Source organism: Heterocephalus glaber, unplaced genomic scaffold (assembly GCF_053883595.1).
Source record: "Heterocephalus glaber isolate CG9 unplaced genomic scaffold, H.glaber_assembly_v1.0 deba00001719, whole genome shotgun sequence".
In the NCBI taxonomy this organism is placed as follows: Eukaryota; Metazoa; Chordata; class Mammalia; order Rodentia; family Bathyergidae; genus Heterocephalus; species Heterocephalus glaber.
In genome coordinates this window covers 5,004,789-5,027,582 of record NW_028258432.1, presented here as the reverse complement: position 1 = coordinate 5,027,582, position 22,794 = coordinate 5,004,789, and the positions used below count along the sequence as shown (strand labels likewise).

The following is a 22,794-nucleotide window of genomic DNA, read 5'->3' as shown; positions in this document are numbered from 1 at the left end:
CCAAATCACTGATCCCACTTCTGTGACTCCAAAACAAACCAGAAACAAAACCATGGAAGATATGAATATTCTATAGTCACACTATTTCACTCTCATGAGGCCACGATCAATTTTATTTGGAAGTGCTTTCATAGGAGCATTAGAGTTGAAGAAGACGTAGGCCCTAGAAATGTGTTTCAGCATTTCGAGGCATTGTTCGATTCTATCAAGGAAAACGTTTCTTTTCTCTAGATGTGCATTAGCAAATACTATTGCCATGTGTTTGAAGTTTCTGCTGCAGGAAGGAGCCAGGCTAGGAGGGGACAGACAGGTGGGCGGAGCGACACAGTTTGGTTCCCGGTCCGGGTTGAGCGAGGGGTGGCCTAGAGGGCGGGGTAGGGGCGGACCGGAAGGCTCCTCCACTGAGGGCCCGGTTGGGAGAGGCGTGGCCGGGAAGGGGCGTGGCCTGGAGGGTGGGGCGGTGCCTCTCCCTTAACGGTCTCGGCTGGCGCGTGTGCCCGTGGGCGGCGCCTGCAGGGCCTGGGCTGGCCTGGAGCGTTCGCCGCGCTGCCTCCTGCGCCTCCGTGGAGGCTTCCTCTCGCCGCTGCTCGCCGGCCTGCCCCATGAGGACGCCGCCTTCGGGGCCCGCGCGGGGCCTCCCGGGGCTGCGGGGCCGGGCGTGAGTGGCGCAGGCGGCGGGGCCCCCAGGACGCCGCCATGGAGGACAGGTGACCGGGCGGGCGAGTCGGGAGGCCGCGGGCCGCGTGGGGTGGGCGGCCGCCTGAGCCAGCTCTGTCCCCGCAGGTGGGTCCGCGTGACCGTGCTCCCCGGCTGCGTGGGCTGCAGGACCCTGACTGTGGCGGCGTCCGGGACCGCTCGCGACCTGAAGGAGCGCATCTTCTCGGAGGCTGGGTGGCCAGTGTCGGAGCAGCGGCTGTGGCGCGGCGACAGGGAGGTAGGCGACCGGGAGGACGGGGTCGGGGCTGCGGGTGGCACGCGACGCGCGCTCCGATGCGATGCAGGGGCGCTCAGTGAATGGCTGGGGCACAGGTAGCACAGGGACGTGTCTGGCATTAGTTGTGTTTTTGTCATTATTAACCGTTCCAACATTTACATCCTGTCCCCTCGCCCTAGTCTTGTCTGAGTCTTCACTTCCTGAAATCAACACAAATTTTTCACGGCATAACCCAAGGAGGTTTTTTAGTTTACAGACATCATCATTGAAGTGACTAGATCATCACTCATAGTTTTCTGTTCTTATAAATTGAGCTGGACTGTTGTTAAGTATTTTCACCGTTTATCTCTTGGAAGTTTTCCCCTGTGCGTGGATCCCAGAGACCTATGGTTGAAAAGCATCTTCGGACATAATTTAGTATATGACTGATTATTCTGGGGAGAAAACTTAACATTAAAACTTCTGAACTGCAGATACATTACTTGATAGGTCAAAACTTTGGAAAATAAGAACACTTCATATTGTCACATGTATCCTTTAAGATTGGTGAAAATTTTACAATTTTCATAAAAGGGGGGTGTTCAATTGAAGACCATTTCTGAAAAATTGTTCTTTTGCTGTCATAAATAGTCTTTGCATTTATATGTGAAGAACATCATTCTCAGGATCTCAGGATCTCAGGAGGTTGAGCAGATAAGTATTCAGAGTACTTGAGCAATATAGAATGACATTTCTGGATTGGATTGCTTAATATCCAGGGCAAATCATGGTAGAATATTTGGTACTGGTGATTTTTTATCCTTCAGTGTAGTCTTGACTTTTTGTGTACCTGGATCATTTCTCTGGTTTCTTGACCACTTAGGCAGTTTTGTTTTTTTTTTTTTTTTCAATCAGGGATTGAACTCTGGACCTTTTGCTTGTGAGGCAGGCACCATGCCACTGAGTTAAATCCCCACCTGACACCTTTTTGATTGATTTGCGCTTAGGCTCTGCCATAGATTTAATCAGTCCTCCTTTTCAGTTCTGTGGGAGTTTGACTTGATTGGGGCCCTTATAGGAGCAAATTTTGTCATTCTTGTCTTTTTCTTTGCCTGTCTGCTATCCTGGTTCTGTGCTCACTTCTTTGGCTACTCATCTGTTGTACTTTGTTGTCTTCACCCCTATGCTCAGTTGTGTCTTTGTCTTGCACTTGGGAATGTTTCTGCAGGTATCTGTGTACAACCTAGATAAGCAGCAGTGAAGGGTGCGGTGTGGTCATGTTTGGGTTTGGGAGTATGGAAGGCGTCCAGGTAGGACACCGACCTGGTGTGAGGCCATGAGGTGCTAGACTGGCTGTAAAGAGGAAACCGAAAGGGATGATGCTCAAGAGACTTTGAAGAAGACAGAACTGTGGTACTTTGAGATCAAATGGACCTGTAGATTTGGCAAAAAGTGAAGGAAGTTTAGAAGCCTGTAGTAAGACCAGGAAAACAAAGGTTCAAGTGAGCAGAGATAAATAACTACAGAAGTCAGGTAATTTTGGGAGAAGTGTGCTAATCAGTTTGCTTTTAGTACACATGGTTCAGTTGATGGTGAGGCATAAAGGAAGCATCTAGGAAAATGTACAAAACAGCAGTGGGTGATCTAGATCCTGCTTGCTGTGCTGCTCTGTGTGTGTAACAGAGGTCAAGTTAATGGACTTGTAAAGGCTCGCTTTCTTGTTTCTCTTGTGAATGCAGTAAAATCAGTTGTAACCCATCCTAAGATTTCTACTGGATATTGAAATGCAACAGGTAGCTGCAGATCTAGGTCTGAAATTCAAGGGAGAAACCTCAGAGCTGGGGAATGAATGTTGGGATGTGATAGGCTTAGCACCTTTCTGTTTCTGTACTTTGGTACAATGTGTTGGAATGTGATCAGCATTTATTAGCTAACATTTATTGAATTTCAGACAGTTTTCTAGGAACTTTGCATGTATTATTTAATATTCAGAAGTACCTCATGAGTTAGTTATGACTAGCCTGCTCTGCAGAAGAGTACAGCTGAGTTTCAGAGAGATCAGGCTAGAGGTTGAATCCATGTCTGTGTGGTTCTAATCTATGGACAATTTACTATTCTATACATAGACTCTATTGTGGTGTTATTGGGGATAAATAAAAGCTAAATGCAAAGCTCTTTAGAACAGGAAGTCTCACAACTTTAAAAAATGAACATTAAGGGTCAGGAATAAAGCTCAGGCAGAAAATAAGTACCGAGTACAGTTCTGATACAAAGAAGATGGGTGTGTGCCATCGAAAAAAGTCTCATGTATATAAGCATGAGTGTTGGTGTTTCCAACACTCATACTGCCACGAACTTTCTGGATTTCATTTGTTGGTGAGAATTTAAATATTTTAGGGCAGGCAGGAAATGAAAGCTGATGAGAACTCCTTGAAAATTACTGGTTTTGGATGGTATTGGACCTAGTCAACCATAGACTTTTCTTATTCCTTAACTACCTAGCATGCCCTTTGTCTTTGTTTTCCTTTTACTGGCCTTGAAACAGAATTTGTAATGCCTCACTTCATCTCCTGTCTCATAAAGAGACAACTTATATGCTATAACTGTGCCACATCCTGACCCTTTCTGTTCTTTACCAAATGTGCTTGAACGTCCAACTAGGAAATTTGAAATATTACTTAACTTTTCTATCTTGTAACATGTTCACGATGGAGCTGTAATTTGTATGTCTTGCTGGTGGGCAGCTATGGTACCAGCCACCGATGGGACAGTCACGCATGTACCACCAGTGGTTCCAGCCCCTCAGAATGTGTTGATTGTTCACAGCCCCCTTGGCCCCAACTTTTTGACTCTTGAACATCTCCTTGTATCTTTGACAGCCAACAAAGAAAAAGTGTTATAAGATTCAGACTGAAAAAAAAAAGATTCAGACTGCACTTAATATTATATTGTTTGCTTAATAATTGGAGGGAGTTATTATTTCCTAGTAAATGAAGATAAAGAACTCAGATTTACAAGGAATGGCAAGACTGTCAAGGCCAAAACTCAGATGTTCAAATTATTTTATAATCTCTGTTTTAAAAGCAGATGTGATCAAACTGGGGCAACTTTTAGGATTTGATATGGCATAGTGCATTTGGGGATGAGCAAGATCAACATTACTTTGGTTGGAGTCTCCAGGAGAGGGGGACAAACAAAACTCCCAAATCTTGGCAAGCTCAGTAGCAGATAGAGCTGAAATATCTCTTTTGCTAGATTGCGGCTTTGGAGAATCACTTCCCTATAGATAGGCCTTAGATTATGGTCTATCAAAATTGTGGATTGTCAGACCTACACAGTTATAGTGCTTTACTGTGGTTCTACTCTGTGTCTTCTTCAAGTCTTCTTTAAGACCTAGAAACACCTTTCTACAGTATAGATTTCCTTTCTTCTTCCCTTTCTGCCTTCTTGTCTTTCAGTACACCTTTGCTGTGCTAAATTGGATTAGTAATTATTGGTTTATGCATGGCTCTCTTCTAGTAATTAATTAGTTTATCAACGAGAAATAGAATGAACACCTCTGATGAAATCACCAGAGAAGGATTAGAGGACTTGTCAGGTTCAGGCCAGCAAACTCTGTTAGAGAGATGAATGAAGACACCAGAGACAGAGAATATCTTTTTTGGGGCCAGGGGTCTTCATCAAAATGGAATGAATCCACGAACTGACTCAAACCTCCAAATTTATTGAGGAACAACAAAGCCATAGAGTTTTGCTGGGTGCAGATGTTTGTTTTAGTTAGCAAGGCAGGCAAGCAAGGCATGGTGACAGTTTGGCTGAATAACTTTTATCTGATTGAGCCCTTGGAAGGGCCCCCTACCCCCAACGCCTGTCTGTGTGTTAGGTGCAAAAATATCTTGTCTTGACATTCCAGCTCCTTGGAATTTAGCAGCCCCCCCCCCCCGCCCCCCCAAGCACTACTTGAGCAGACATTGGCCCTTTGGGTGTCGCAAGGAACTCCACAAATACTGTCGGTGGTTTATATTTATCTCTGTGCATCTTTTTTCCAGCTTGTTTGTGTCTCTATTCCTTTAGCTCTATGTGTCTGTTAGCCTGTTGCCTTTTTGGTTGTTGTTTTAATATTCTATAAATTCATGTATGTTTTATATGTGTATGTTTGCAATGCATATGTATTTCTATATGGTTGTGTGGCAGCTTAATAAATTAATTTTTCTTTTCTGACTAATATGCTGCTTTATGCATATGTCACGGAAGTTCTAAGTTCTATATGTTAATAACTGCCCTCCTATGAGTAATGGTAGCCATACTGGCTGAAGCACCTGTGCAAGAAGTGAACTAGTTTTTCCAAGGTAGCGGTGAGATTCACAGGGAATATGTACAAGGAAGTGTTCTGTAACCATAATGGTTAAGTGTGCTTAGATTTGTGCTTTACATAGGAGAATAGAATGAGGATGATGTACCGCAAGTAAGAAAGCCAGATAGGAGATGGGTGTGAAAATCCAAGAGATGTAGAAAGTCTGATAGGTAATGGAGAAGAGCAGCTTAGATTGGAGAGCCTGGGGGCTGGACATGGTGGGACTTAGAAGTGTGGAGATGTGGTTTAGAGCCTCCCTGTACTCTCTAGGCGAAGTGACTGTATAGATGCTGACACTGTTAACTTAGTTATGAGATGAAGATGAGGGATAGTGTTGGGAGGAAAGCTAGTGATTTTACCTTTTCGCAAGTTGGATTTAGAAACCTTGTGGGATAGCAGTATGAGATGTATGCAACAGTTGGAAATGTTGAAAGTTTAAGATGGTAAATGGTGTTCTTCATTCCCTGCCCATGAAGCCTAAGCTTGAAAGGTGGTCCTTTGGGTGAGCTGTGAGGAATGTTTTGAAGACTTTTGACCTGTAGGAGATCACCCCACATAGGCAGATTCAAAAGTGGACCCAGATGGGGAAAAGGGTGATCTGACTTTGCATTATTTTTCCAAAAAAAGGCACTCATTACACTGCCCTTGTGGATCACAGCAATACATCTTGTACCCTGCCCCTGTGAGAAGCAGAAAAAGTCATGAAAAGGAAAGGGAATATCCATGCATTTTGTCAGAAAAGTCATTTTCAAGGAGCTTAAAGACTAACGCAACTTCGGGGATTAGAAGCCTCATTTGTCCCTTTCTTCCACATTACAGTTTTTCGTTTGTTTGTTTTTGCTTTGTAGTAACATCTGTGGTAATGTTTGCCAAAGTGTATTCTAGGAACACTCTTATAGGTTACTCTTTGAAAATAATTAGAAAAATAAAGCTGCTGAAATTTAAAACCATTTTTTTTGTCCTCAAATACTGTTGAGGTCTCGTGGAGCTGTTTTGAGCAATAAATACACTTTGGAAATGTTAACCAAAAGAATAATTTTGTTTATGTTAATAATCCTGATTCATCATTTAAAAATATGAACGTGGGCTGCGGATGTAGCCCGCCAGTAGAAGGTTTGTTTGAGGCCATCGGTTCAATTTCTAGCACTGCAAAAAAAAAAAGTGAATTGTTACAGAAGAAATATGTGTATCTTTATATGTTTGTTAAGTATTTATTGAAAATCCTTAAATTTTAAAAATTTAAATCCTTTAAATTTAAATCCTTTAAATGTTTAAATAAAGGTTTGACAATTCTCTGAATATTCAGTTCTCCAAGGCAATTTAATTCCTGATAAGAACAGTTAACAAGCATTACTTAAGTGGAAAAAAGTTGAGGTAAACTTTTGAATTTGTAGTATTTTTGTGTTGCTTTTCATGCCTTTTCTTCTTTTCAGTTACCTGATTGGATCAAGATTGGAGATCTGACTGACAAAAGTTGTCATCTTTTTGTAAACCTTCAATCAAAAGGCTTACAAGGGGGAGGTATAATATTTTTGCCAGGGATAGATGCCATATTTAGTTGCATGAAGATTTATTTTTAACCTAGAAGTAGAGAGTATAATGATGGTTGCAAGGTGATTTCAGGGAAGGAAAAATGGGGAGGTGTTGATTGAAGGGTACAAAATTGTAGTTATGCAAAGTAATGTGATATAGAGATCTACTGTTGTAGAATATAGGGTTTGATTATGATTATCAGTATTGTATGTTTGTTTTTGTTACTTTTCTTATTGCTGGGACAGGATACCTGGCACTCATAAGTTAAAGGAGGAAAAGTTTATTTCAGCTTTGTAAAGGTTTTAGACTATAGTTGGCTGGATCTGAGGCCGGATGACAAAGAGGCATGGCAGAGGTGAAACAGTCTATGGCATGGTAGGCAGGAAGCAGTGAGCCTTCCTTCTTCTTTCCCTTTTTATTCCATTCAGGCTACAAGCCTATTGGTTGGTGCCATTCACTCCTAGGGTGGGTCTTCCTTCAGTAAATCTATCATCCACACCCAGAACTATGCTAAATCCATCAGTGAACTAATCCAGTATCACACAGCCATGATCCAGTCATTCTCAAAAGCCCCACCTATGAATGCACGAAGCTTTGAAGGGAAATGTACATATAAGCCATAACTACTTAAAAATTTGCTGAGAAAGTAGATCTTAAATTAAGAACCCTCAACAGAAGGAAAGAGGAGAAACAAAAAGGAAGTGGAAGGAAATTTTGAAAGTGACAGATAAGATGGCATTGATGGTAGTTATACTTTGATGGTTTCACAGGGATACACTTATTTCCAAATTCTTTGAGCTGTATTTATTAAGTGTCTGTAGCTTTTTGTATGTCAGTCATGCCTGAATAAAAATGTTTATAAGTGATTGTTTTGAAAGTGAAGTGAAAGCATATAATAATGGGCTGCAGTGTGGGAGTATCAGAGTCAGAGGAAAACAGGGTAAATGGAGCTAGGTGAGTGCTGAGTGGGAGAGAAGTCTGTGGAAATAGTCTTGTCTAGGCTTGGTCTTGTTAGTAGTACCCAAATTAAGCAAATTAATTTATACACATTGAGCATCCATAATGCAGAAACTCAAAACGTCCAAGATCCAAAACTTTTGAAATTGCACATGTGATGCCACTAATCGAAAATTTCGTACCTGAAATTAATACAACAGTTTATAATCAAAATACTAAAAATATAGTAAAATTACCTTCAGGTGATACGTATTAAGGTGTGTATGAAGCATAAATGAATTTTATGTTTTGACTTGGCTCTCATTTCCGAGATACTTCATGAAGTATACGCAAATATTCTAGAATCTCAAATCTGAAGCTCTTCTTGTCCCAGAAACACTTCTGGTCCCTTATCTAGTTGATAGTGATACTCGGCTTATTTTGATATTTTTTATTTTTAAAAACAAATTATGTGTAGATTTAAAATATTCTGTGCCTCTGAAGAATTACTGCCCTCCTCCCCTTTCTCCCTGTACCCTTTGTCCCTTATCCGCAGGTAACCTGGTCAGTATCTAGTGCACACAAGGTTAGCAGTACTTACACTAGATCTGTTTTGAGACTGGAACTGCTACATTTCAGATCCATCAGACAGTAGGCACCGCTATCACTGGCTCACTGTTTAACAGCAAAGCACCACAGACTAGTACCATTTCCTTAATTTGTTTTGGAAAATAACTCTTCCACTCCTCCCACCAAATGTTCTTTATTTTTGAAGTAATCTTTTGTGGTAGTATAGCTTTAGAAATGTTTTTGCAACCTAGTTGGTAGTTCAGTTAAAAGTCTTGATATTTGACTAAATTGAATCTGCTTTACTCTCTAGTAAACTGCTTAATCAGGTAGATTTTGTACCAGGGTTCTGCAGTGAGATATATGAAACCTTGACTTGTATGGTTGTACTATGGCACAACCAAATCACACATAGAACATGACTTGTTTTTTTTTACCTGAACCATTTAAAATATGTTCTGAATTTCAGGTCGATTTGGACAAACAACTCCACCACTTGTTGATTTTCTCAAGGACATTTTAAGAAGGTATCCAGAAGGAGGACAGATTCTTAAGGTAGGGTATTTGTTGTGTTCGTGTGTTACTTACTTCAATGAAAATATGACAAAATGAAATTCCTTACAAATGTTCTTAGTGTTTAAATTTTTAAGATTTTTGTCTAAACCTGAATGCTGGTGTTTCTTTACTTCCATGGTGGTAGTGCTTAGCTGGAAGGGATGGGTTTGGGAATGCAGTCAGTGGGACATAGGAGGTTTCCAGGAGAGAAGAATACACTAACTTTCTGGGGACTGTCATTAAGCACAGTTGCCCGAGGCACTGCTGTGTAAAACATTGGCAGGGGCATCACTCACCAAATGAACAAACAGACACCGACTCCACAGCGGACGCCAGGAACACATGCTTATTTGGCCCCTGGATTTAGAGATTTGCTTTCTTGAGACTGTTCAGTAGGATAATTGTTTAATTATTTATTTCTCTCCATGATACATTCTTGTAGTTTGAGTATACTCATTAAAAACAAAAACTGAATCATCTACCATTAAAGAAAATAAAGGAAGATATTTGTTATTTTTTATCTTTAGTATCTTGGGCCTCATTTTTCTAGTTAAGATGGTAAATTTTCACAGGATAAGGGCTATTTAACTCACATAGCAATGCTTAGATAGGCACTGAATGAACGCTGTGTCTTCTGGAGTGACTCATGAGAGATGCTGGAGCAGTTTCAGTTCATTTTCAAAATGGGTACCATTGGTTCACAGAAGGGGAAATTGAAAGTTATTCTCCTGTTGATCTGTTGGGAAAATGAGGATGAGTAAAGGATGGTTATGTGACTGTTGTGAGGGTAACATAAGTGGACAGAATAAAGTCAGCATGAAAACTCGGTGGTTGCAGGAGCAGTGTCTCCTTGATGCAGAAGCAGGTGAGTGGGCTCTTGGCTGGGAACCAAGGCAGCAGCATTTCAAGCAGTGTCTGTGGTGAGAGCTGATACAGCTTTCCTTGTGTGTATTTGTAGTATAGCCAGCTCAATCTAATCATTGTTCCTTGGATATTTCAGTGCTAGATTTAATAGGAATCTTAGAAATCACCTGTATCTCAACTACCACCTCTTGTGTTTGCTGAAACATGTCCTGATGTTTTAGTGGCTTCGTTAAGAACAAATGCAAAATTTCTAGCTGCTGCTTCTCAGAATCAATTTGGTTCTGTGAGGATGATAGCTGGGGGGGAAAGCTTTCTATTTTTTTGGTACAACTTGTGATTTATAGTTGGAGCCTGGAACTTAATATTTTATCTTCAGCTTTTTCCATGTTTGCTTCCTAAAATATGCGTAAATCACAGATATTTGAATAAAGACAAGATATAACCTCTAGAGTGTTACTGTTTTGTAACTTAACATTCTGTTTTTCTACCTTTTTAGTTCTTACTTTCATCATACTACCCTAATGTAAATAAGTTGCTCCTTTCTAGGGATTCTGTTAGACTGAACACAGTAGGGGAGTGGCTTTAAAAGTTAAAAAAAATCTTTTCAGAAATGGGCAGTTGTATAAATAGGAATTCGCAGCTGATAAGCAGGCAGTAGCAGGGTGTGGTTCAAGTGTTCCTGTTCCGTTGCACAGCTGGTGGGCAGCACACCCTAGCCCTTTGGAATGCACTTGGTGAACTGCAAGCCTGATCTCAAACCTGGCTTTTCCCTTCTACACTCCTCCCTTAGTCCCCTTTTAGTTGTTGGATTTTATGTAGACAAGGTGCCACCTTTCTGTCTGAGGAAGGCTTTCTGTAGGTATTGCTGTAGTATCAGTATAGGTGCTCAGAGTTCTGGGAAGATAAGGAGGTTCTTCTCCCCAAAGTCAGAAGTTTATGAGTTTAGTCATATAGGATGATTCATTGTGCTTCTAATGATTCCTCCATTTAAAATGTAAGCCTTTGATTTGGTTTAGTCTATGTCTGAGCTCATTCATAAAATTATCATCTGTTGATTTTTCCTTACTTTAGAGAAGATCTGAGGAATAAGAAAAGGATAATATCTCTGGAGTTCAGTTCAAGTTTTGATGAATATGGTCTTGGCTCTAGGGCAGTGGTGGTGAACCTGTGCCATAGCAGGCTGTTTGTATCATTGAAAGCTCTAAAAGGTTTGGTTGGCATCATAGCTCTAAGAAGGAATGAATCTTATTTCAGTTTGCATCTTCCTTCTAGTTGATCAGAGCCCAGCATATTTTGATAGGTGTCTGGAAGTGATTAAGGTTTTAGAACTGGAAATTTTGTTGAGACTACTGATGGGTGTAAATCTTGTAGTTTGCCCTTTCCTTTTTACTAGTATTACAGGGTTCTGGTTTCCATCCACTCATGCATCATCCACCAAACTAATAACACTAATAAAATAAATAATACACTAATAAAACTAATAACACTATTCCATTCATTTAGGACCAAGTCGGTCCTAAACATGATGCTTTCTGCTTAGTGCAGGAGAAAGATGTGTTTGTGTGTCAGACCTGAAGAAAATAGTATATTGAAGGCTACATACAGATGGATACTGTTTTGTTTTGTTTTGTTTTTTCTAACAGGAGGTAAGTTTGGTAAGCAAATGCTAACTGAAGGTCTATGTTTGGAAATTGCTCAAGTATGAAGTATCTTGCCACAGAGAAAAACTTGTAATTTTTGGTAATAATTTCTTTTGAACAAAGGATTTAGGCAGATTGTAAATAAGACAAAGAGTTTTAAATGGTCCTAGGATTTGTGTTTAATGGTTGGTAGTGATGTAGATGAATTTCAGGGGCATGTCATTGAGGATTATTCAACCACACTTTCATCTGTATGAAAGTAACCTCACCAGAGCTTAAAGATAATGATAGATACAGTAGGTTTTCTTTATTTAAATATATTTACTTTTAAAATATTTTAAGTAAATACCAAGATGGGAAATAGATTGCTTTATTATTAAATATGTTATTTTTGGTTTATTTAATGATTAGGAATTAATTCAGAATGCAGAAGATGCTGGGGCCACAGAAGTTAAATTTTTATATGATGAAACCCAATATGGAACAGAGACTCTTTGGTCAAAAGATATGGCGCAATATCAGGGTAAGAATAATTAGGAGATACTTTTATATACTAACAGGTGATTTTAAATAATTTACAATGCTTCATTTAATGAAAATCTTCATTATCATTTGTATTTCATTCTTGGCATGTTTAACTGTACTTCTCTGGGTGTTTTTCTTTACTTTTGGAGGGAAGATGTTACCAGTTGGTATTTTGAGGGAACAAATAAAAATCTAAAAAAAATTCACAAGCAATGTAATCACACAAGCCTCTTCTTCTATTCTTTTATTCTAGTCAGTCAACTTGTATTTTATATCATCAGTAGCATAAAAGGACACCCTTTCCGTATAAATAATAATTTCTTGCATTTGCAAAGACATTGTAAGAGGCTGTGTTTTTGTGTGCTAATTTTTGCTGTTGGGGTACCTGTATGCTAACATGTGAGGAAAGACAGAAGGGAAGGAGGGAACAAGGAGATGAAAGTAGAAATAGTAAGAGAACCAGTGGACTCCTGATAGGTCAGTTGTGCTTTGTGAAGTGTTGCATTGAAGGCCCATAACTTTAGTGAAGATCTGAGGTTGATGGGATGATTGTGGAAGACTGTATGTCTTGGGAAGGTACTGAGAAAAAGAAGAGTAGGTTCAGTTCCCTGGGCAAATTTTCAGAGAGATGTAAGTCAGATAGTTTTAAAAAGATGCTTTGTGATCTAAGAGGGTGATCATCATTATTAAATATTTATTAGCATTTACTGTAGTTATTGCAGTCATTTTTCGATCAGATTTGTGATTTGAAATCTGTACTTTATTTCATAAGAAGAAATGTGTGAGATGTGGTAACATCAAGAAGCTTGCTTTTTGGTCCTAACTCCTGCCACCTTGCCAAGTCCAGGTTGGTCATTTCAGAAGTCATATATATCATTTTATAACGAGAAGGTTAACTTATGAGGTTGCTTGGCTCCATGCTTATGATTTGTGAAAAGTGATCTAATTTGGATTCAAGGGAGCCCGGGTTAAGTCTTGGCCCTAAACAGGACTATCAATATGTGGGACTCTTTAGGGTCTGGTGTGCCTGGTGGTACCTCTGACCCTCATGTTCACTCCTGTTCATCTGAAAATGGTGTAAAGGCAAAGCCTATCTCTGGCAATTCTGAGGATTAAATAAGGTCACAGACATGATGATACTGCTGGTGTCCTTCTGGTGTTGTTATGTACCTACTGAGGAACCTTAAAGATGAGAGTATGAAGAGAGCCTAGGAGTATTTTGCTTCCAAATTCTGCCGAATGTCTAGGAGTTTGGGCATTCAGTCCTGCCTTCACTTTATTAAACACTATTTTAAAAAGATTATTTAACTGAGTTTGTCATATTTAGAGATAGGCTCTTGAAAAGTAGTGTAGAGGGTCCACAGCTTGGTACTCTTGGGGGCTGACTATGGGATACAGTTGGTTCTTAGGAACGGGATCCTGGAATGTTGCTGTGGGGTGGTTGCTAGCATGTTTCTGAGCGAATTCCAACAGGCAAAGCTGCCTGTCCACGCCGTGGGCTCCTTGCTAAGCTCCTGTGCAGGCAGGTGCACTACCCTCTGCTGGGTGAGGGATGCCGGCTCCGGCCAGCAGGGCCATGGGGAGAGACATGGAGAATCGTGTCTCTGTTGCACTCCTTTAATCTCGGAGTCCTATGGACCCACTGTGCTAACTTAGAAATCACAAGGAGGAGGATCCCCTGCCATTCCACTGCTCCTAGGGCAGAGGAGGTGAGCCAATCCTAGTGCCCAGGAGGAGGCTCCCCCGCCATTCCATCACTCCTAGGGCAGAGGAGGTGAGCCACACAGGTGCCAGCAGCACCCTCCTCCCCCGTCAAATGAGAAGACACATGAACAAGCCTCAAAAACAGACTTCCAGATCATCTACAGCAACCCCAAAGGGAAATGAGATGCAACACTCTGATACCCAACCACCTGGACTCCTTGAACTGGCAACAAGAGAGGATCTGGAAAAAATGAAATCAGACATAATTTCTAAGATAACAGCAAAGATTGTGCCCATAGTGCAAGACATGATTAATAAATCTAGAGAGGACACAGATAAAAAAATAGAGGATCTGAGGAACATGATGGAATCCCAACATAGGAAACAAATGGAATCCATAAACCAGATGCAAACAGATTTCCAGGAGATTAAAAACTCCTTTGAAAGTCTACGCAGCAGAATGAGCACATGTGAGGACAGAGCTGCAGATATAGAAGATAAGATTTCAATTAGTGACCAGGAAAAGAAAAATTGCTTTAAAATTGTAAGGGACCACGAGAAAGCAATCCAGCAGCTGCTAGACAATGCAAAGAAGAATAACATAAGACTGATTGGAGTCAATGAAGAAAGAGGAGAGAGTGCAGATGACATAAAAAACTGTTCACAGAAGTGATGGCAGAAAACTTCCCAAGCAGGGGAAAAGAACTTGACATACAGATAAGTGAGGCATATAGGACTCCAATTAGCCTTGATCAAAAAGATCTATACATAGGCATATAATAGTTAGGATTCCAGAAACCCAACAGAAGAGCAAAATTCTACAAGCAGTTAGAGAAAAGAAACAAATCACATACAAAGGAAAGCCCATCAGAATCACAGCAGACTTCTCAATGCAAATCCCTCAAGGCAAGAAGAGCTTGGAGTGATGTGTTTCAAGCCCTAAAGGCAAACAGCCTCCAACCCAGATTGATGTACCCTGAAAAACTGTCTTTCAAAATTGATGGAGAAATAAGATACTTTCATGATAAAGAGAACCTTAGGAACTTCATGAATACCAAACCAACACTCCAAAAATTTTTAGACAAAATCCTAGGAAAAGACAATGAGGATCACAACCCCTGGAAGCCCAGCAGAATGAATCCGTTGGGCGTGACAAAGTAAATGCAAAATGGGAGAATCCAACAACAAAAAAAAGTCATGACAAGGCTTTTAAAACTTTTAACTTCATCTCCCTAATGAGTATGTAATTCAATCTTGTTATTATACTGATTAGTATTTTCCTGATTCTAGTGTTGCACACCTTTCCTTGTGCTGTACTGGCTATTTATCATCTTCTTGTGTCTACTTTTTAATTGAGTTGTCTATTAATGAGCTGTAAGAGTTCTTTATATATTCTGGTAATAAGTTATATACATTGTAAATATGGCCTGTTTAAGGACTACTTTTCATTTTAATGATGTCATTTAAAGTTCTAAATGACATTTGATGGAATCTCATTTATTACTTTTTTTCTTTTATACATCATGTTTTTTGTATCCTAGGAAGTTCTTGCCTACCTTGAATTCATAAACATTTTCCCTTATAATTTTTTCTTAAAGTCTTATAGTTTTAGTCTTTCATATTTAGGTTCATAGATCCTTTCAAGTTATTTTTATGTATGGAAATAAAGGGTTGAGGTTAATTTTTTATATACAGATACCATGTGTTCTAGTGCCATTTGCTGAAAACACTATCTTTTCCTTGGCTCTTGAATTGAGTTTATATTCTAAAAAATGTTAATGTTAAATAATCTTTCAGAACTCAGTGGGCCATATATACGTGGTTCTATTTCTAGATTCTCTGTTTTATTCCAATGATCTGTATGTCTTTCCTTACACCAACACTACCTTGATTACTGTAGCTTTAGAGGAAGTCTTAAAATTAGGTACTAAATGTCTTCCAACACTATTTTATTTTTTCTTTTTACTTTCCTAGGTCCTTTGTACTCTTGCATAACTTTTAAATTTCAATATCCAATTCTTCATTTATAGCAAGTATACATAGACCTGAATTTTTATACATATCTTGTGTTTTCTTTCTTTTTTTTTTTTTTTTTCCGGTACTGGGGATTGAACTCAGGACCTTGCGCTTTCGAGGCAGGCACCGGAACCACTGAGCTAAATCCCCGGCCCTACTTTGTGTTTTTTCTAATCCTGCTAAATTCTAATACAAGTTCTAAGGGCTCCCAGAGATTTCTTGGTATTTTCTCTGTAGATGATCATTTCCTCTACATATAAAGATTTTGCTTCTACCTTGCCAGTGTTATCCTAATTATGTCATTTTATTGCCAGACTATTTTGGTTTAGGCTTATATTTCAAAGTTTAATGGACAGATGAAGAGTAGGCATATCTGCCCTTGTTCCCCACCTTAGGGAGAAAGCATTGTATCTTCTCCATTCATATAAGGCATTTTTGCTGGAAGTATGGAGTACATGTCTTTAATCTGTTGAGAAGGTTCTATTCTACTTCTAGTCTCCTGATAGCTTTTACCATGAATAGCTGTAGAATTTAGTCTGATACTTTTTCTCCAACTAGTGACAGGATCATATGGCTTTTTCCTTTCCTCTGTTAAAATGATGCCTTTTGGGGGTGGATCTTCCAGTGCTGAACCAACACTGCCATCCCTACCATAAAACCACTTTCTACATCCTGCCAGATCTGACCTCTAATAGTTTGCTTTGTTGAACAAATTTCTATCTATGTTCATACTTTTTTCTTCTATTATCTTTATCCAGTTTTAGGGTCAGCACAATGTTGATTTCCTAAAATGATGGAAGTAGTATCCCTTTTTTTTTCTGCTTTAAATGTTTGATATAATTTATCAGTTAAAATGTATATGAGCCTGTTGTTGTCATATGGGTAGGTTTTCAAACTAGGAATATACTTTCTTTAATAGGTGCTATTCAAATTTTATATTTCCTCCAGAGTCAGTTTCATTAATTTGTCTTCCAAGGTACTTCGTAGAAGTTGTCAAATTTATTTCAAAGCTAATTTTTGTAATACGCTTTCTGTATCCTTTTAAATTCTGTAAAATCTGTGGTAATGTCTCCTAGATCTTGATATTGTAATTTTAAAAATGTATAATTGATATTGTGTAATAGGAAGAAAAGGTCTAAAGGAGGAGGGGAAGTGGGAGGGGTAGGGGAAGGGAAAGAAGGGAAAAGAAAAAATATGAGAAAAGGAAAGAAATGGAAACAAAGTCTTTGTAAATAGGGAAGGGTGGAGGGGGTGAAGGGAGGGCAGGGGAAGGGGAAAGAAATAAGAACCAAGATACTCATGTAATGGTACAAGATCCCAATGATGAATGTAACTCTATTTTATACCTAAAATGTACCAAGAAATTTAATAGGGGGAGGAAACAAGTAATGTAAAATTAGCCAATTTAAAATAAAAATGGATATATAAAACTTGGTGGCTGTGGCCTTTAGCTGTACCTCATAAACATTGATCAAGGGCCCCCTATGCGCTTGCTTATTTGAGAATGTCTTTTTTCTGCATTCAGATGTGAATGGTCATCTTGGGTCACAGATTTCTCTATTTACTGACAGTGTTGCACATGAGAATTCTTTGTGTCCAACTTGCTTTTGTTTCTTTTTGTATAAGGAGAGAAGAGGCTCAGATGGTCACGTCAGATGCATAAGAGTAAGGTCTTCACCAAGGAGTTCAAGCATATGGTTAAGGCGCACAGGTGAAGGAGCATGGAGAAGTCTGGGACTCTTGGCACCTTCTCCTAGGTCCTCTTGTGCTGTATTAGGATGTGCCTTGGCCTGGGGTTAGCCAAAGTGGTCTCTGGGAGATAAATGCACCACTGCCTACACACAGGAAGCTATTTCAGTCATAAAACACTTTATCTTTCTCTGTGAAAGTCACATAGCTTCTCATAAATGTGTAAGTTCCAGAATTAGTATTAACAATACACAACCTTATGAAGGTATCTGATAGCTAAGAGCTCCCCTGCTGATAAACACTAGGAGTGTATTTGCCCAGAGATCAGCATGTTTACAAGGAAGTTGGCTGGGACGTCTTTCTTGAATATTCCTTAGGTAAAGGGAAGAAGTAGACTACAAACCTCCATTAGCCCTTTTATTCTCAGACATACTTTATGTTTTTCTCTCAGAATGTTTATTCCTTTCATATCTCACTTTCAGACCTGAGAGCATCTCCTTTTAATCAGGATAGATGTGGGGTATTTTACAATTTAGGTTAGTGTTGGAGGCAGAGGGAGATCCAGTGAGTCTCCAGGTTGATGGAGGCAAAGGCAAGATATGCAACTCGTTTCCTAATTCCAGCATAAGTATGATGTGAATTGTACACAAAATTAAAAACAATGAGTGATGACTGGGCTCTCCCTGCTGGATGCAGAGACTCCTTGAGAAGTGGTGTATCTGGCTGACTTCTCACTAGTTCTCCTTGCTGTCATGGTCTTGTCTTTGTGTATCTGTGTCTGGTTTTGGCCCTGAACACCCTAAAGCCAGGGAGTTAGGAAGCTCCAGTTCCCAGAGTCTTGGGTAGCTCTACTTACAGGGATGCTTTTTGTCTTTGTTGGTCCTTTCAGCAGTTTCGATACATCTGAAAACCTCAGAGTGAGTGAGGATATGAGGGGGAATTTTTTTATATGCTCTACTTTATTTGAATGTCAGAAAACATTTGTAACTTAACAAATGTTTTAAATAATCAGTCGATCAGTAGAGGGTTGGCTACCAGTTCTCCTGTTGATATTGGGAGGGGAGGGGAGTCTTCTTTTGGGCTGACAGTCTGCAGCATTCCAGACAGAACCATGTGCTGCTTGCTAGATGGCTTTTAAAACAGCTATTACCTGTTGGGTAATAGGACATTTACTTTATTACTATGCCTGTAATATTATTATATAACATTTCATATTATATTACATAAAGAGTGATAGTCTTATATTAAGGACTGACAGTATCATATACTAATACTGTTTAAAATAGTACTATCTGACATTTGTAGGTATGCTGGGTACTGTGCGGAACTCCTTATTTGTATTGTCTCATTGGATCCTCAGTACTCCTTTGTGGGTGGATACTTACTGTTCTTATCCTTGGTGGATAGAAGAGGAAACCAAGCCTTGTATCTGCAGTTGGTAATGGTCCAGCTGGTGACCCTAGACTCACCTGACTCCAGTGTCCTTTCTTACCACTCGGTACTTGTCTTCAGAATAGCCTTTGCAGACTTGACTCATTTTGTATCCTGACTTTGGCTGTTTTAGAAATAGCAGTCACATCGTTTTTGTAAAACAAACCAGGTCAGCATCCCCATATCTGGGCTTGAAGTTAAAGGAATATGAGGAGAACCTTCTGGCTGTGCTGGGAATCCACATTTAGTTCATTTGCACGGTGCTTACACTTGTCCATTCACTTGGTAGGCATCCACCCAGCTGTACATGTTTTGTATAGTTTAGACTTAAGGAGCTTTTTTAAGGGAAAACATTGATCATCTTTAAAGTTGGATGAGTTAATATTGTTGGATATGTTAGACCTTCTGAATATAGGTCTTAAAATAGAGTTCCAAAAATATTTGTGCATAATTATAAATATAAATTTTAAAAGAAACTAGTTAGACATAGTATAATTTTAGAACACTTATGTAAGCAGTTGTCACATTAGTGACTTTTAAAATTATACAAATAATACCTTGCATAGAAAACAAAAATAATAAAAGCAAAACTTTAAATGGCAGGTGATTATTATCATTACTAATTTAACATTAAAAGATTATTTTTCACTCCATGAGATACTACATTTAAAGTTTCACTAGTAACAGTTCTTTTTAATATATTTTCAGGTAATTCCATCTATCAAAAATATGCGTTGTCTGCTATCTGTAACAGTTTTCACAGAATGTAGTGTACTATGATTAACCTTATTTTTTGGCCTATTTTTTGGGTGTCTATGTTCCTTAATAACCTTACTTTTTCCTTTCCTCATTTTTGGCCAGCAATAAATGTAGTTCTTCAGCTACTCATTTTTGCCGTTCATCTGTTTTAATTTTCATTGTGGCAATAATTAGAGTTGTTATATAGGATGGAGTCATAATATTCATTTCTTTCTAAATACCTGTTGTGCACTTTCACCAGGGGCTGCTCTCTACGTGTACAACAATGCAGTGTTCACCCCCGAGGACTGGCACGGCATTCAGGAGATAGCACGAAGCAGGAAGAAAGATGACCCCTTGAAGGTTGGAAGATTTGGAATTGGATTTAATTCTGTCTACCACATAACAGGTATAGTATTTGGCTTTTTAATCTTGATAAGTAAAAATGTTAGCCTATATTCTGTAATTTATTTGGTTAACTTCAGAGATGAAATGATTTTAAAGGCATTTTCCCCACATTCTGCAATGGCAAGAAATATGTCAAGGAAATATCAGAATGTCTTAAATTTTCTAAAATTACTGTTGTAACATACCAAAGTTTTGCTTCATTTACCTGATGCTGAAAGTTGAAATTATGGGCCAGTGGGATTGGTGTCATTTGTCATTTGATGTGAGATTTCAGATGTAGCTTTTGAAAAGCAGAAGAGTGTTGGAAAAATTGTCACAATGTAAATCTTTAGGAATCAAACTGATTCTTACAGATTTTCTTGGACGTATAGTATTTCTAAATATCAGAAGGTTAAAGAGAACAGTGCAATATTTCATGGTGTTGAGTAACTGAGAAAATGAATCTTTGAATTGGTTCCAGTATCTGTACAGTTTCTTCTCATATAAACATTCTACGTTTTTAGACTTATACGTACTTTAAAAATTACTTTGAAATCATTTTTTGAATCTAGAATACGAAGTTTTTGTTTCATAGGTACAACAGGAAATACTTGAGTGTAAATATCCCTCAGTGTGGACATCCCTCCAAATATGTGACTGTTCTTTCAGAATCACAGTTTGTAATGCTTATTGCATTGTGTGGTAATTATTTTATGGAATTGGTCCTTCTTATGGTTGTGTTTGCAACTGTGGAGGAGATACTGAGAGGGCAGGGATATGGTAGTAGCTAGAGGCACCATGTAATTTATCATCCAAACTGGGACGTGTTTGATAGCAGAAGAGAGTGGTATTCTCAGACAGCTGGCCTAAATTGGGACTGCCTTGGGCGAGTGGAAAATAAGGTCATTCTAATTATAGTTGAATTTTAATAAACCTATTTGTATTTATATTAATATTGATCTATTAAATGATTACTATATATTTAAGTTATGTTAAATTATATATTCAAATATAGCTATTATACATGAATAGGAATAGTCATGTATTCACTTATTTGCACCTTATCCTTCAAGACTGCAACATGGGGTTAGTATGTAAATGTTAATGGAGCACAGATGTGATCTGTGCAAGTATGGAAACTTGTTATGGGAGTGAGTGTGAAGCTAGAAGCAGGCTGATTGCCCAGCATCCGCATTTCTGTGTGGTTTTGTGCCTGACAGTTATGTGGGACATTAAGTGGGAGGCTACTCTCTACCTTGAGGATTTGAGAAGGTCATAGTTAGGCTTCTGCAGTGTTAGGAGTCTCTCTAACCTCCATTTCAGTCATGGGGGTATGGCACTGTGTAGTTGAGCAGGGCCAGGTGTGCCCTAGACCATACTGTTGATGAATTCACTGAGGAAGTTGGTGGATGTAACATTTGTTACTTACAGTACCCAAGAGCTCAAGAGTTGGTGATTGTGACAGTTGAACCTGCAATTGGCAGTCACAGATGTTAGAGTTGACTTCCCTGCAGTTGTATCTTTCCCAAAGCGTAGAGGATAAAGTTTGCTTGTGGGGCAAAATGCCTCAGAATTGCCCTTGGGAAGTCCTCTGAGAGGCACTGTGGGTCAGAATTTCAGTTCCATAACCCTGACATACCTTCTTTTTCTGCCAGTCTGAAAATATCGCTCTATCTTTGGTTGAGAAGCAGGTGAAGCAGGTGGTATTTCAGAGGTCATATTACCCAAAACCTAGATGTTTTCAATGAGGCCAGCTTGATGAGATGCCCAGCACGAGAAGCACTTCTGCCTGAGGGAGCCCCTTTTGTTCACTCCAGGGCCTGTGGAACTACATGCATTGTTTCTCTTTTTTCAGAGTCTACAGTTGAATGTTTAATTTTGAGCAAAAGGTACAACTCTTGTTTAATTGGTTGGGTTTCTATGACTATGGAGGCCGAGTGTAAATACCCAAATACTCTTCTCATCTTCTGTTTGATGAATATTTGAAGATATATCTTAGCTTTTACAGTAATCATGGAAGGTTTCTATGTGTGCACTTATAACTGGATTGAATCTAAAGAGAAATTTTTATTAGGGCCAAGGATTTAGGTCAGTGGTGCTGTACCTGCCTTGCAAGTGCAAGGTCCTGAGTTCAATACCTGGTACAAAAAAATTATTTTTTATTAGTACGTGTTTGCAGTTCATGCAGTGTGAGAGTGTTTACATGCACATATTACAGCTTCTTTTTTTTTTATTTCCTTCCCCCTTCTCTATCCCTCTCCCCCTTTTTCATACTTGTTGATATTATTTGCCTTAGCTCACGTTATGGCATATAATGTTTACATTGATTGGGGTTATTAGGTTCCTGTACATGGCATATCTATTCTTACTTCCCCTTCCCCTCCTCCTTCCTTACCCCTTGCCTTTGTTCCCTTGGACCACTTCCCTATAGCAAGAGATTTGTCCCCTGGTCCATCCTGTATCATTTTCTTTGTTTGTACTTTGGCCCCCACAAATGAAAGATACCATATGGTATTTAAGCTTGTGTACCTGATTTATTTCACTCAACGTTATATTTTCCAGGTGCATCATTTTCCTGTAAATGTCTCAAATTTGTCATTCTTTATAGCATAGTAGTATTCCATTATATATAGTTACCACATTTTTATTATCCAGTCATCTGTTGATGGGTATACAGGCGGCTTCCAGGATTCAGCTATTACCAGTTGTGTTGCTATAAACATTGGTATGCAGGTATCACTGTAGTACGATGACATAAGGTCTTTGAAGAAGATACCTAGCAGGGGGATCACTGGGTTGTACGGAGTTTCTAATTTCAGTTCTTTGAGAAATCTCCATACTGATTTCCATAATGGCTGTGCTAGTTTACATTCCCACCAACAGTGAAGGAGGGTTCCTTTTCTACCACAGCCACACCAGCATTTGTTATTGTTTGATTTCCT

General features: G+C 39.2%; 1 protein-coding gene across 5 annotated transcripts in view; it reads left to right on the top strand.

Moving 5' to 3' along the window:
* Nucleotides 1-22,794, top strand: part of Sacs (sacsin molecular chaperone) — a 102,109-nt gene that overhangs the window by 45,076 nt on the left and 34,239 nt on the right. For 4 of the 5 annotated variants that reach the window (XM_004854851.3, XM_013075869.3, XM_087199416.1 and 1 more), the window contains 5 exons: nucleotides 784-934; nucleotides 6,701-6,788; nucleotides 8,773-8,858; nucleotides 11,774-11,885; nucleotides 19,728-19,874. In XM_004854851.3, the coding sequence (XP_004854908.2) occupies nucleotides 784-934; nucleotides 6,701-6,788; nucleotides 8,773-8,858; nucleotides 11,774-11,885; nucleotides 19,728-19,874 (584 nt within the window). Of the gene's footprint in view, nucleotides 1-564; nucleotides 708-783; nucleotides 935-6,700; nucleotides 6,789-8,772; nucleotides 8,859-11,773; nucleotides 11,886-19,727; nucleotides 19,875-22,794 lie in introns of those variants that run through there. The other variant, XM_013075870.3, reaches the window with a different exon arrangement.